Source organism: Pinus tabuliformis, chromosome X (assembly GCF_031772625.1).
Source record: "Pinus tabuliformis cultivar Carrire ecotype Pingquan chromosome X, CPIR1, whole genome shotgun sequence".
Lineage (NCBI taxonomy): Eukaryota > Viridiplantae > Streptophyta > Pinopsida > Pinales > Pinaceae > Pinus > Pinus tabuliformis.
Window position 1 is genome coordinate 1,347,173,883 of NC_142308.1, and position 13,910 is coordinate 1,347,187,792.

The 13,910-nt window shown below is 39.6% G+C and overlaps 1 protein-coding gene across 1 annotated transcript in view; it reads left to right on the forward strand.

The window, feature by feature from the left end:
- Positions 1-13,910, forward strand: part of LOC149145064 (endoribonuclease Dicer homolog 4-like) — a 303,060-nt gene that overhangs the window by 254,444 nt on the left and 34,706 nt on the right. Inside the window, 2 exon segments of the mRNA XM_089448258.1 lie at positions 8,961-9,251; positions 9,253-9,294. Of these exon segments, the coding sequence (XP_089304384.1) occupies positions 8,961-9,251; positions 9,253-9,294 (333 nt within the window).

The following is a 13,910-nucleotide window of genomic DNA, read 5'->3' on the forward strand; positions in this document are numbered from 1 at the left end:
CTGTTTGATTGAATTGACCAGCGTTGATCGAGTTTCAGGGGCTGCATTTTGGGCTGTGTTGACTAGCGTTGACCTCCTCTTGACTGTGGATTTGGGTGAGGACCTTCTCCTTGGTAGGCCGCAGATTTGGGCATTGAAATCGAGGTGATTTGACCTCCCATTTGACCAACGTTGACTGCCCTATATCTGGCTGTAGTTTGACTTTCGTTGACCAGTATTTGACTGGACTTTTTTGGACTATTTGGGTTTGCTGTTGGAGGCCAAAGTTGACTAGGTTTGACCAAGCTGCTTAGAGGCAAAATTCTTCCCTATTTGACCAATGTTGACTTTTTTGGTTAGGGCTTTTCTGCTGCTGTCATAAATGATCAGATTTGTAAATTTGTACTATCTCTCTCTACTGAACTATTGAAGAATATAAGAAGAATTGATCAAAGGTTTCCCAACATTTGGGTTTGTCCCTGGTTGGTGCCACATCTTGCGTCCTCTTGTCTTGGCTTGTCTTCCACTGTTTAAGTTTATGTTGTATCTGCATTTTACTATCATGTTGATGTGATTGATAAACTGAATATTGATATTGGGTTAATGAAGAAATTGAAGTAAATTTCTCTTAAGCATAGAACATACCATTGTTACCTAAAATTAACATGGTATCATACCTGAGGTGAAGACAAAGCCCAAGCAAGAGTGAAAGAGCAATCACCAAAGACAGTTGAACAAGGAAAAAAGGTTCAATGGGTTCCTCATCCCACTTCCCGACCGAAGACAAGCTCCGTGAAAAGTCTGACTATCATGGATGGGAGATGTCTCTTGATTTGACCTTGGAAAAACAAGAAGGGTTGGATTATTTGAAGGGTAAAATCCCTGAGCCTTCTTCAAATGCACTGGCTGCTACAAATTCCAAATACAATAACGCTGAAGTCAAAGCGAAGAAGATTATCAAAGATTCCATGGACAAGCGTCTAGTGGTTTACATATTCAATTTGAACACCTCCAAGGAGATCTACGACAGGTTGGTCAGCATGTTCAAGGTTAGTGATGCAAATCAAATTTTATTTCTCAAAAATAAGTTGAAAGATATTAAGAAGGGCAAGGACGAGGATATTCAATCCTACTTCTTAAGGATCACTGAGATCAAGAATGATCTACTTTCGATTGGAGAGGTCATTCTTGACAAGGAACTTACTATCACTACCCTTGGAGGACTCCCACCTGAGTGGTATATATTTAGAACCACTATTCTCAATAATGATCGAATTCCAGGGTTTGAAGAATTGATGTCGAGATGCATTCAAGAAGAAACAAGAATGGTGGAGCAAGAAATGCCTTCTAATAGAAGCAACCCCACTACTTTCTCTGCTCATGCCAAAAGGAGATATAATGCAAGGTCTAAAGGTCATTTCAATGGAAAGCCTGGATCTTGTTGAAGTTTCTAAGTTTACTTAGTTAGAAACCCTCCATGCACTTTATTTGATTTATTCCTACCTACTTGTTATCTTCGTTAACAAGTTATTTACAATGTAAATAGTGAAAATAAACACTAGTGCATGCTCAACATATTACAGATCAGCAACTAAAAGAAACAAGAACAAACACACCACATGACACCATTATTTTTGGACTAATGTCCTCGGGAAAACCCAATGTGGGAAAACCAATGCAACTATCTAAGGGTTTTCTTACTAAGCAATATCAGAGTGCAATCTGGGTGCCGAAATTGGCCTACCCAATAGAGAATTTCCTTAGCAGTAATACCTCCCGGTTTTTGACAAATCTACTGGCTGAAACCCCGGATAATCCTTCCGGCAGCTACTCAGCAACAATTTGCCCCAAAAACACCAGTGTCTGCCCAATCTAGATTGCGTTAGCCTCTCCTAGCCCAGCGTTGGCACTGCGTCAGCCCCAGGAGGCCCTGCATCAGCTCTTTGAGCCTCTGCGTCAGCTACGCTGGCCCCTTTGGTGCTCTGCGTAGCACTTAGCTGCCTCTGTGTGGCCCTACATGAGCATTGGCTGCTCCTGTGTCTCTCTCTCTCGCTGCACTGTTGCTATCCTGTCACTATCTCTGCCTCCCTGTCTCTCTGTACTCAATGTCCCTCAGCTGCTCTCCCGATCACTGATTCTATCTCTCTTAGCAAACCCCGCTCTAGAGAATAGAATGACTGATCACTCTAGTGTATTCTCCAAGTGACCCTCTAGCCTCCTCTTATACTTTTCCTGTTGACATCTCAACAACTGAGATCAAGTCCCTAATCAACGACTAAGATTAGATTTGGCTGGATCCATATCTTTTGGACCACTCTACCATAGATTCATATTAGTACACATTAATATTTTATTTTCCCTAAGTTTAGACATAGGGACTCCATTAAAAATATTAATTATTTTAATATCTCCTGATCTGTTTAGAATCTACCCAAACCCTTTTTCGGTATTGGAGATCTCATGTGCCCCAACCTCTCCACCAAATTCCGTGGCTAGAGCACATCTGATGCTACCCCAAATCAACACTCCCTCTTAGCGAGGACTGTGCTCTGGCAATACTCCTCACTAAGTATTACTCTGATCATTCGGCATCGGTACCTGTGCTGATGCTAGGCCTTCCTGCCCAACATCCTCTACACTTCTGCCCATGGTTCTGCCACCGCCACTGCTGCATCTGTATGATAACTCCCTCTGCATCCGTGCTGCTGCTGGTCCTTTCTCCCAGCACTGCATCCGCACTGCACCTCCTCTCATCATGCTGCATCGTGCTGCCCACTGCTGCACTGCAACTTAGTTACTGAGAAGTAAGTAACTGATCTCCCAACTGACCTCCTTGTTGGGCTAGAAACACACACTGATGCTGAAGCTCCCTCTAGTGCTGACAAGTGCTCCCATGCTAACCTCTGCGCTGCTGCAATAACTCCCTACATCTCGCATCGCTGCACACCTCGCTGTGCCTTCCTGCACTGGTGCAACACTCTTGTGCCTCTCGCACTGCTGCAACTTGCTAGCTCTGCACTGTCTCGGGACTCCTGCACTATAGCTCTCTTTGCCGCTCCATCCGCATCCGTCTCTACCCGACTCAGCCAGCCCTGCTACTCCTCGACGGGGCTCCCGTAGCAAGGTCTAATCCAAGAGGCTGGGTACCTTGAGGATCTTGCCCCTCATCGCCTGTAGTCCACTTGACTAAAACTCGATGTCTCCCCATTTCCGCTCAAGTGGCATGTGTGCACTCATGGCACATTCATCGTCTGTCAAAACTTTCTTCTCTGCCCATGCTGGCGCTGCCTTAGTCTCGAAAGACTCTCCCTTACTCTTCTTCCTTGGTCACTGGGTCGCATAATGACCCAACTTCCCACAATGGAAGCACTTGATCTTGGAGAGATCTTTCTTCTTCCGCTTTTCCTGCTTTCCCTCAGATGCTAGGGCCACATCTTCCTCCTCCTGCTTGACTTTGATCCCCTTGCTGCTGCTACCTGTCTTCAATTGCCGTCTGTTCTCTTCCTGGTGAAGAGCTGCCCACATCTCGTCCCAAGGTGGAAGTGTTCCTTTGCCCAATATACTCTGGACAAACACTTCCCAGTCTTCTAAGACATCATTCAGTGCTGTCCTCACCATTAGCTCTTGATCCAGTGTCACCCCTATAGCAGTCAACTGATCTCGGATCTCATTCAGTCCTCCAAGGAAGGTGTCAATCGATTGTCCCTTCTTCATCTGATACGACCTCATCTGATTCTCGAGCAACATTCTTCTCTGCACAGAAGTATGCTGATACAGCTTCTTGAGAGCCTCCCACATCTCAAATGCCATTTCCTTCTTGGCTATATGTGGTACCACATGATCCTTGACCTCGTCAAGGATAATGCACTTGGCTCTCGCCATCCCCTCTTCGTACCTGTCATTATCATTGGGGTCGACTGGGACAACTATTACCTTCAAGGCGAAGTTGTTGACACGATTCCTGTCAAGCACTGATAAGATTCTGGCCTTCCAGACTACGAAGTTCGATGCTCCGTCTAGTCTATCCTAGTCTCTTACCCTGTGTAGTGCCATTATGCTCCTCTACTTCCCTCTTGAAAGTCCTTTGTTCGACTCCTATGAGTCTCTACTTCCTGTCTGGAAGTTCTCTTCTGGACTCCCTCTGAGTCTTGATTTCCCTCTTGGAAATCCTTCTGCCACTTGTCGAGATGCCCCCTACTCTGATTGACTTGCGCAGCTACATTCTGATCCAGGTTCCTCGGCTAGAAACCCTTGGTAACAACTCCTCTGGCCCTGCTTTGTCAGGTACTGTTCTGACTATAGTACCTCACCAGCTCCACTCTGCAATATTCATGCAGTCTTCTAGACCCCGGCAACTACCAATCTGTGAACTGCGTCAACCCCTCTCGGCCTCACGCTGGCTCTACGTCACCCCAGATGGGTCTGTGTCAGCCTTGGGATGCCCTGTGTCAGCCCTCTGGCCCTCTGCGTTAGCAATGATGGCCTTTCTGGGGCTCTGCGCAGCTCCCAACTTCCTCTACGTGGCCCTGGCTGGCTCTGCGTCACACTCCTTGGCTTCTGCGTTGCTAGAAATAGCTTCTGTCACCTCGAGACAATTGTTTTCTGCTACTATTGCTCTGCTCAACTGATGTCTTTTAGTCCTCATGTGATTTGCAATCACGCTCTGACACCATGTTGAAGTTTCTAAGTTCACTTAGTTAGAAACCCTCCATGCACTTTATCTTTTTTATTCCTACCTACTTGTTATCTTCCTTAACAAGTTATTTATAATGTAAATACTGAAAATAAACACTAGTGCATGCTCAACATATTACAGATCAACAACTAAAAGAAACAAGAACAAACACACCATATGACACCATTATTTTTGGACTAATGTCCTCGGGAAAACCCAATGTGGATATCACCCACAGATGGTGGGTAACAAGCCCTACTTGGCCAAAAATGACTTGCTTAACTCAACTCCTTGCTGCAACTTGTCTAGGCTACCTTGGCTAAGTCCATTTAGCCTCACCACAACCAAGTGAAGTCCTTTTCACTTGATTTTGTTCTCTAGCCTATCCTTTGGCTATTATATATAGTTTTCCATAGGTCACTTAGGGAACCCCTTAGTCCATTAAGGTGTTGCCTTCTCAACCTATTAACAATTAATTTGAATATAATATTCATCTCTTTGTATTCTAAGCCCATTCCTTTGGGTCAAAATCCCAAACTTGGGCACTTTGCCCACAAGCTCTCTTTTTGTGGCTTCCCCCACTCAGAAATTTCAACACTTAGGTGGAGTTTGCTCTCAATATCCATGATGGAGAGGAAGGGGTTATGTGTTTCTTTCTAGGATGGGAAGTTACTGATCAAACCCAACAGATATAGCTCTGATGAGGAACATGTCTTAGGAGTTAGAGAGACAAACATGCATAGGTTGAAGGGTCAACCTATTCGAAGGAAGGCACGAAGTGGAGCAGTGGCAAAGAAAAAGGAGCAGGCAACTCCGAAGTTTGAGCAACTTAAAGGGAGTCAACCTTCAGGTTCAAGAGGGGAGGAGTAGTTTACAGATTCCCCTGAATCTATCAAGGTGGTCTCTAGGTATGAGAAGACCTTATAGGATGTTCAAGATGAAGAGGCTTTTAGGGATTAGGCCAAGGACAGTAAGATTTTGGGGATGTTTCCAAACCAGAGGGCAGGAAAGGCTTCCATTTAAGAGGGAGCATGCAAGGCAGTGGATGCAGGATTGAAGTCAATTCCGGGTGGCAGAAACACCTCCCTCGTTCAGAAGGAGTGTTGATGCTTGTATTTCGGGTAGGTATTTCTACACAGGCCTAAGTGTCTAGGAATGCAAAAGTCACCCACAATCTCCTTAGATACTTGCTCTAGTGTGAGTAAGTTGTCACTGAAACTTAGCCTGTGATAGACTTAGGAAAAGCACATAAGTATTATCTTGGCTTATTAAGCTAAAATAAACCTGGGAAAAGTAAAGTAAATTATTTTAGCGATTATGTTTTAATCTCAGCCCTTGATCTCAAGTGAGGCAAGATCTAATCTCGGTTGTTAATCACTTTTGTGATTAGGGTTAGGGATTTAGCTCAATGTAAAGTTATAAAAGCAAGGCTAGGGAGAAGGCAAGAGAATATTGAGAGAGGTTTGGTCCGAGGAAAGGGCGACAAGGAGATCCAGATCAGGTGGATCAGATTTAGTGTTGTATGTAATTCCTCGGTTGGACCATTTTTCTAGGAAGGGAGCCCAAGTAAGTTCAGAGCTTAATGAAGAACTCTGAGTGGGTAGAATATGTGTCATTTTTATGATTGAGATTGGTGAATTTGCTTTTGTTGTATTTATGTTTTTAGTGCCTTAGTTGGTGCTTTTATTTAGTAGACATAAATATGCTCGGAACTAATTGCTGGTTTGCGAGGGTAAGAAAAATTAACACTATGTAGGTCCATCTAACTTTGGATCTATTAAGCCTTGAGAGTGATAAAAAATAAAAAGACAAATATCTCTCTTTGTTTTCACACTAATTGGTTGGTGTTTCTATTAAAGTAAGGTGCAGCCAAACCATATAGTTGAATGTACTACAAAATGGGGGGTAGGTCGACAAGGAATATGCCCTACTCTGCTAGTACTATTGGCCTATGAACTTTAAGAAAGGGACAATTGTTAAAAAAACATCGAGGCAAGAAGTAACAATAATACAATTTAAAAAGTTGTCCTAATAAGAGCACAAAATAGCAACGCATCTACATAAAATCAAGAATATCACTTATTCCCTAAGTGTCAGTCCATTTCATGATTGATTTGGAATGATTTGTCTTCAAATTCGATAGTTGCAACTATAAACGCAGTTGTATGAGCATGTGGAAGTCTATCTTCATGTGCTATGTGAGTAACAACATCCTCCACTAAAGTGCAAGGGGATCAAAGCACATTGAGTCCTCAAGGGTGTCCATGTGACTTTTGGTTAAAGAGGTGCAACAAAACTAGGAGAGAAATTGAGAAATGCATAATGCACTCCAGCAAAGGCTACATGGACAAAATATTAGAGGCCATTCGAGCCTATTTGCCTCGAAGCACAACCAAGGTTTCCCAAGACCCCTCTTCTCATTTTTGCAATCTAGGTATGTGCTCTCCCATGTATATAGTGAATTGGTTCTTGATTTTTTTTAATTCCTTCTGTTGCTTCTTAAAGCTCTCCTTTGCATTGATTTTGATAGAGAGCAAAATTGGTCACATTCCCATTGGTCTTTGCTCTATCCTTTTCACATTTCTTTAATCGCTTGCCTAGGTCCTTCAAATCATATAGAAGAACACTTCTATTCCTAAAGTGGCAATGTGCCATGGGAATGTTCACTTAGTGCCTAGTTATTCCTAGAATGGTGATGCATAGAGCAAGTTGTGGAGCAAGCTTGTTGTCCTTCGAACGTGTATCTACCATCTAGAGCCTTCCATCCCGCTATTAGTCCCCCAGATCTCCAATTTACCCCCATGTAGGAGCATGACTAGACATCATACTACTAATTCATTGTCTATGTAAAGAATGAATGAGATAGGGCAAAGATGAGTTAATATCATTTTTCTTAAATGCATGCAATATGATGTGTGGTATTTTCCATTCCTTTGTGCTTTAACACTATCATGATAGCGAGGGAAAATGTGGGTGTGATTTTCACCGACCTCCTTTTTGCATGCCAATTCAACTCTTAATCTAGTGCCAAATTCGCTTGCAGGTCCACTTCTATGTTTATATTGTGAAGGATGCAGAAAAGTGATATGGAGGTACTCCAAGAATAAGTGAAAAAAGTTGTGTGAGGCACTATCCCAAGATACATAGTTGTAGGAAATCCAATTAAGAACAAAGAGCTCAGTGCTCGTACATCTCATTTACATTCTCACACTTTGATGGAAAGCATTAAAACCAGACTAAAACATGAATACCCACAGCAGTTCGAGACATAATGGACACCATATTTATCCTGGAAACCCAGATGGGAAAACCAGCTTTGAATGGGGTCAACGTCTCATTCCAGGAATCTTATTTATAATACTTTTATGACTGTCTATGTCTCTTCCTGTCTTGAGCAAAAAGTCTCTCTGAGAAAGCAAGTGAAGTAAGAAATAGGAAGAGTCGGGGGGTTAAGAGGAAGGACCCTTCTTTTTCCATTTCTCATTCTGCTCTCATGTTATTTAACTTTATGACGATAAAGGAAGCTGCATTGCCAATATATGTAAGACTGTTTTAGAGAAAATGCATTGAGCAGAACTTATTTTGATTGAGATTATTATCATTTTTGTGGACATTATAATTGTTACCGAAGAAAGAAAGTTGCAATTTCTAGTAGCATGATGTAATGTATTTATTAAAGGGAAATATTCATATACTTTTTGGTTCCCCTTTTTAGTAAAGGAAGTCATATTTGCATAGCAGAGTAATCAACTAGGTTGGGGTTGGTATGAGTATACATTTCAAAAGAAAGCTAAAAGTTAATACATCTCTATTCATGGGTGAAAGTGTAATTGTTTTTTGAAGGTGCTCATGTTCTATGTACAAAGTAGGAGTCAACGCTTTGCATGGTATCACTGAAGTAAGATTACTACTGCATACATTTTTGAAAAGTAAAAATGAAAGTTTACATTGCATTACAGTCTTGATAAAAAGGCTTTTCTGCTTCGTAATATCAAAATTATAAAAGGATTTCTGCTTCAAAGTATCAATATTATAAAAGGATTTTGTGCTTCAAAATATCAATATTATTTTTTTGGTGTTTGACAACTAAACTTCATTGAGATATTGCAGCTTAAAGCTCAAAATTTTTGATGATGTCATCAAAGATGCAAATTGTTTTTAAGTATGTCTAAAATAAGAGCTAATAGTAGGCGCATGGATATTTTCCTTTTACAAATATGTTTGCTACCTTTTTCATTAAATAATTATCTTAGTTTTATAGGGTGGAGATTAATATAGGTCCTTGTTTTAATTTTCAATTTTTCAGGTGCTTGGGGATATAGTGGAGTCATTTGCTGGAGCTTTGGTGGTGGATACAGGCTTTGATTTAGAATGTGTTTGGAAATTAGTGCTCAGAATCTTGGAACCAATAGTCACCCCTGAAACCCTATGCATTCAACCTGTAAGGGAACTTAGTGAGGTTTGCCAACACCATAATTTGACATTGGACTACAGAAAAGTGCCAAAGGGAAATGGATTTTTAGTTGAAGCAAATGTAAGTGGAAAAAAGGTAAGCGGATTTGTGGGTGGTAGTGGCACAAGGACAAGTATAAAAGATGTCTAAGAAAGTTGCTTCAAAGGATGCATTGCTCAAGCTGAAGGTACTAATCTTGATACTGTTATGACTTGATTATGAAAATTTCAATAAGGTTAATGAACATTTTTCTCCATGGTAATGTTTGTCCTGGTATACTCAATTGTGCACAGGATTATGGGCAAGGAACTACATGATATGCATGATTTACAATTTAGGCATCTTTGGTTTTTCTCTGCATTTAACATTGTTTTATCTGTAGAACATAATATATGTTACTGTGCATCATGCATACTATTCTGTCTTCATTTCAAAATGAGCCCCATTTGAAAATGAAGTGATGGTGGAACATCCTTTTAACTTTTAGATTAAAGTATTAGTGCTAGATAATCAACATGTTTAAATTTTAGACCAAAGAAAAGAGCATCACTTCAGTTATTCAGTAATGACATATCCTGTCACCTAAGAAACAGGACACTTCCTAAATCTCCTGTCTTATATCCTACGTTTCAGGCATGGGATATGCTAGGACATGTGTCAGACATGTGCCCTAGATGTGTTCCTCTGAAAATCTGGGATTGGATATAGAGGAGAAGGTAGAACGAACAAAGTTTGTTCTTCAAGTTTAAATACTCCAGAAGACTTGGAATATGTAGATCTCCATGGAAGATACAAGAATATATAATTAAAATATATGAATAAGAATGATAATACAAATGAGAGTGAGGGGCTTGCTTATATATGAGGTAGGTGCCTCTTCATTGAAAGTCATGTCCCATTTAGACATGCCTCTTCAACAATAATTACTAATTAACTAATCATTATTACAATTATCATCATTAGTTATATTTAATATATTTTATTCATAACATTGCCTTCCTCTTCAAAAAGCTCTGTCCTCAAAGCTTGCTGATGAAAAGGCTTGATCCCTTTTTCTGTTTCGAATATATTCTCGTCTCAGAATTGTTATTTTCGTTGATATAAGTTTATATGATCCTTGGAGTGATATATAAAATTGCCGCACAAAGAAAGGATCTGACTATCCTAAATTAATATTTTGTGGAATCTTTCGATCGTGCATACTATTCTGTCTTCATTTCAAAATGAGCCCCATTTGAAAAAGAAGTGATGGTGGAACATCCTTTTAACTTTTAGATCAAAGTATTAGTGCTAGATAACCAACATGTTTAAATTTCAGACCAAAGAAAAGAGCATCACTCCAGTTATTCAGTAATGACATATCCTGTCACCTAAGAAACAGGACACTTCCTAAATCTCCTGTCTTATATCCCAAGTTTCAGGCATGAGATATACTAGGACCTATGTTGCAGGAAACGTGGGGCAGGGGTACGTTTCTGTACGGAAACTGGTACGAAACGGTGAAACGCGTTTGGTACGGCTGTGAAATGCGTTTCTAGCTGTATTGCCACGTTTCACGAAACTGAAACGTGGCCAGCACGGCTAGAAACACGTTTCACGGCCATACGACCCATGTTTCAGCATTTACTTGTGTTTTTTTTAATTTGTTTTTTAATTTATTTTTAGGGTATGATAGTGACTTCTAGTTGTTTCTAGATGCGTGTCTAGAGTTATAAAAGTGAATTTTTTCTCTAGTGCTGATATGCAGTTCATCAAGAAGTTTGAGGCATATGCAGTTCATACTCATTAATTAAATTCATAATCATAGGCATATGTTAAATTCTTAAAGTAAAAGTGATATTCTCCTTTATTTTTCATTTTCATCCTTTTACTTAAATTTTTAACATTACCATGAAATGACTCAAGATGTTTGAGAGTGGTTTCGCCCTCATTGGATTTCATATGGAGAAAGTAGAATTTTAGATCTCACTCAAAATCCGGTAGACTTATCTGTTTTTTCAAGATTTCAGGATTGGGGGGGTTGCAATGTTTCCATTGCATTTTATCATGTACTAGGGTATGGAACTTGTATTTAATCAAGTGAACCAAGCCCTCTATGCAGGGGAAACTCCCAATAATCAAGAGCATGTAGGGTACTTGGGTATGAAACTTGTATTTAATCAAGAGCACTAAGGTCGTTCGACTATGTAAGAGGAGACTCCCAATACAACAGTGGTCCTTCTAAAGAATGGGATGTGGATGCAGAAAATCCTGATTTGGATCTCTCTCTTGCAGCCTTATAGTCTTTATTGTACTTGCAGCATCATATATTAATATAAATAAAGGCTGATTTTGAGATTTGGATATATAATAAAGGTTGCTTTTGGATATTCCGATATTTTTATTTTCATTATGTGATCATTCATGAGTAAATGTGATGTAAATTAAATCTTAATGTTTAAATGTAATAAATTATAATGTATCATTTATGCTTTATGATTGCACACACACACACACACACACACATATATATATATATATATTCGCGTTTCCTTGTTTCCAAAATTTGGGGAGGTTTCGTTTCGTATTGCTTCCCGTTTTGGAAACTCGTACCCATTTCCCCGTTTCGTGCAACCTAGACTAGGACATGTGTCAGACATGTGCCCTCGATGCATTCCTCTGCAAATCTGGGATTGGATATAGAGGAGAAGGTAGAACGAGAAAAGTTCGTTATTCAAGTTTAAATACTTTAGAAGACTTGGAATATGTAGATCTCCATTAAAGATACAAGAATATATAATTAAAATGTATGAATGAGAATGATGATACAAATGAGAGTGAGGGGCCTACTTATATACTAGGCAGGTGCCTCTTCATGGAAAGTCATGTTCCATTTAGATATGCCTCTTCAACACTAATTACTAATTAACTAATCATTATTACAATTATCATTATTAGTTATATTTAATATATTTTATTCATAACATTGCCTTCCTTTTCAAAAAGCTCTGTCCTCAAAGTTTGCTGATGAAAAGGCTTGATCTCTTTTTCTGTTTCGAATGTATTCTCATCTCAGAACTGTCATCTTCGTTGATACAAGTCGATATGATCCTTGGAGTGATATATAAAATTATCGCACGGAGAAAGGATCTGACCATCCTAAATTAATCTTTTGTGGAATCTTTCAATTACTAGAATCTTGTGATGAATCGTTATCACTGCACTGAATTGTGCACACTTTATTATGCTTGTGAACATAAGTTTGTTGTTTTTGTTTTGAGAGATACAAATATGCAGACTGGCTGGAATGTCTTCTTTTGTGATTCGGATGTAGATAAGAAGTTTGTCTTTCCCTCATCATGTGCGTGGCAAGATTGAGACTTACTTCAGGTTTTGATGTTGTCGAGTTGGTTACAAAATCTTCACCTAGGTTTTTCATTGTTTGAACTACAACTTCTGAGTACGTCCTTACTATTGAGAAATCTAGGGCATTAGTGTAAGTTGATTTCTCTTCCATTAGTGACTGTTTGTGATTTCTTTTTACTTGTTTAGATTAGGATCTTCATGTGAGATTATTAGTGTTCTTCTTCATCAAAAAGTAACCAATGCATGAACATAAATAGGCAAGAGACACAACATGTAGGCTATGAGCCAAGGCCAAAACCTCTCACTCTTTGAGAGGAAAACCCACACAAATTCTTCTTCTAGAAATTCCAATTGATGAATACCAAGACCAAGACCCTTGACCTAGTAGCCTATCCAAGACCAAAACACAAGTCCTCTTGACAGTCAACCTTCTTCGATTCTCTTCCACTTCGATCTTCTTCGTATCTATGCTTCCCATGTGATAATACCGAGACATTGTCATATGCTAGTGATCACCTTCCAAGGATAACAATGAAACCTCTTTGTTGTAGGACAAAGATCATACCGAGATCATCACTGTGGTATTTATGTCCTTGACCAACTTGTGATCTTCTATTGAGGTATCAAAACTCTCCTTTCGAATTACTATCCCTGTGTTTAATCCTTGATCTTTTTCGCTATACCTTCATTCCTTCTTCGAATTGATCTTTGCATTTTGTCACTATAGTCAAATAGTTTCAAACTCCCTTCTACAGAGTTCCGAACTGTAATCTCTACTATATCCTGTTGTTACCCATCCGAGATCATAGGGATATGCATTCAAACTTCTTTCTACTCTCATCCATCCGAGATTACAGAGATATGCAAAAATTTGACGGTGATTCTGCAATCGAATTTCTTACTGTGATTGCCCACTAAAACCATAGAAGAAATCCAAACTTTTGAACTGTAATTGACCTCCGAAAATCTTAGAGATATCCGAGTTGTCAATTGTGTTGATTTCTGGTAGCATCGAATGCGCTCTAAGTATCAAAATTTGCAGTGAGGCTTAGACACATGTATTCTCCAATACCCATATATCCTTTTGGGAAATTCCACCCGGAGATAGTTTTATTAAAATAATTAATTATTTTTAATGAGACCCTAAGTCTAAACTTAGGAAATTAAAATAATTAATGTGTATTAATCTAAACTGTGGGTGAAGCTTTTAGAAGAAGGCGGAGATGAAGTCAATATGATCCTAGCCATTGATTAGAATCTAATCTGGGTTGTTGATTGATCAACGACCAGATTATAAGAGGAAGCTTGATGGGCACTTGGAGAACACACTAGAGGCAGATACTTAGTTACCCGAGTAAGATCGATTTTCTCATTGGTTGAAGTTTGGCAAGAGAAAATCGAATTAGAGGGAAAGTTGCAGGTGAGAGAGAGAGAGGGCATCAATATCAATCGGTAATA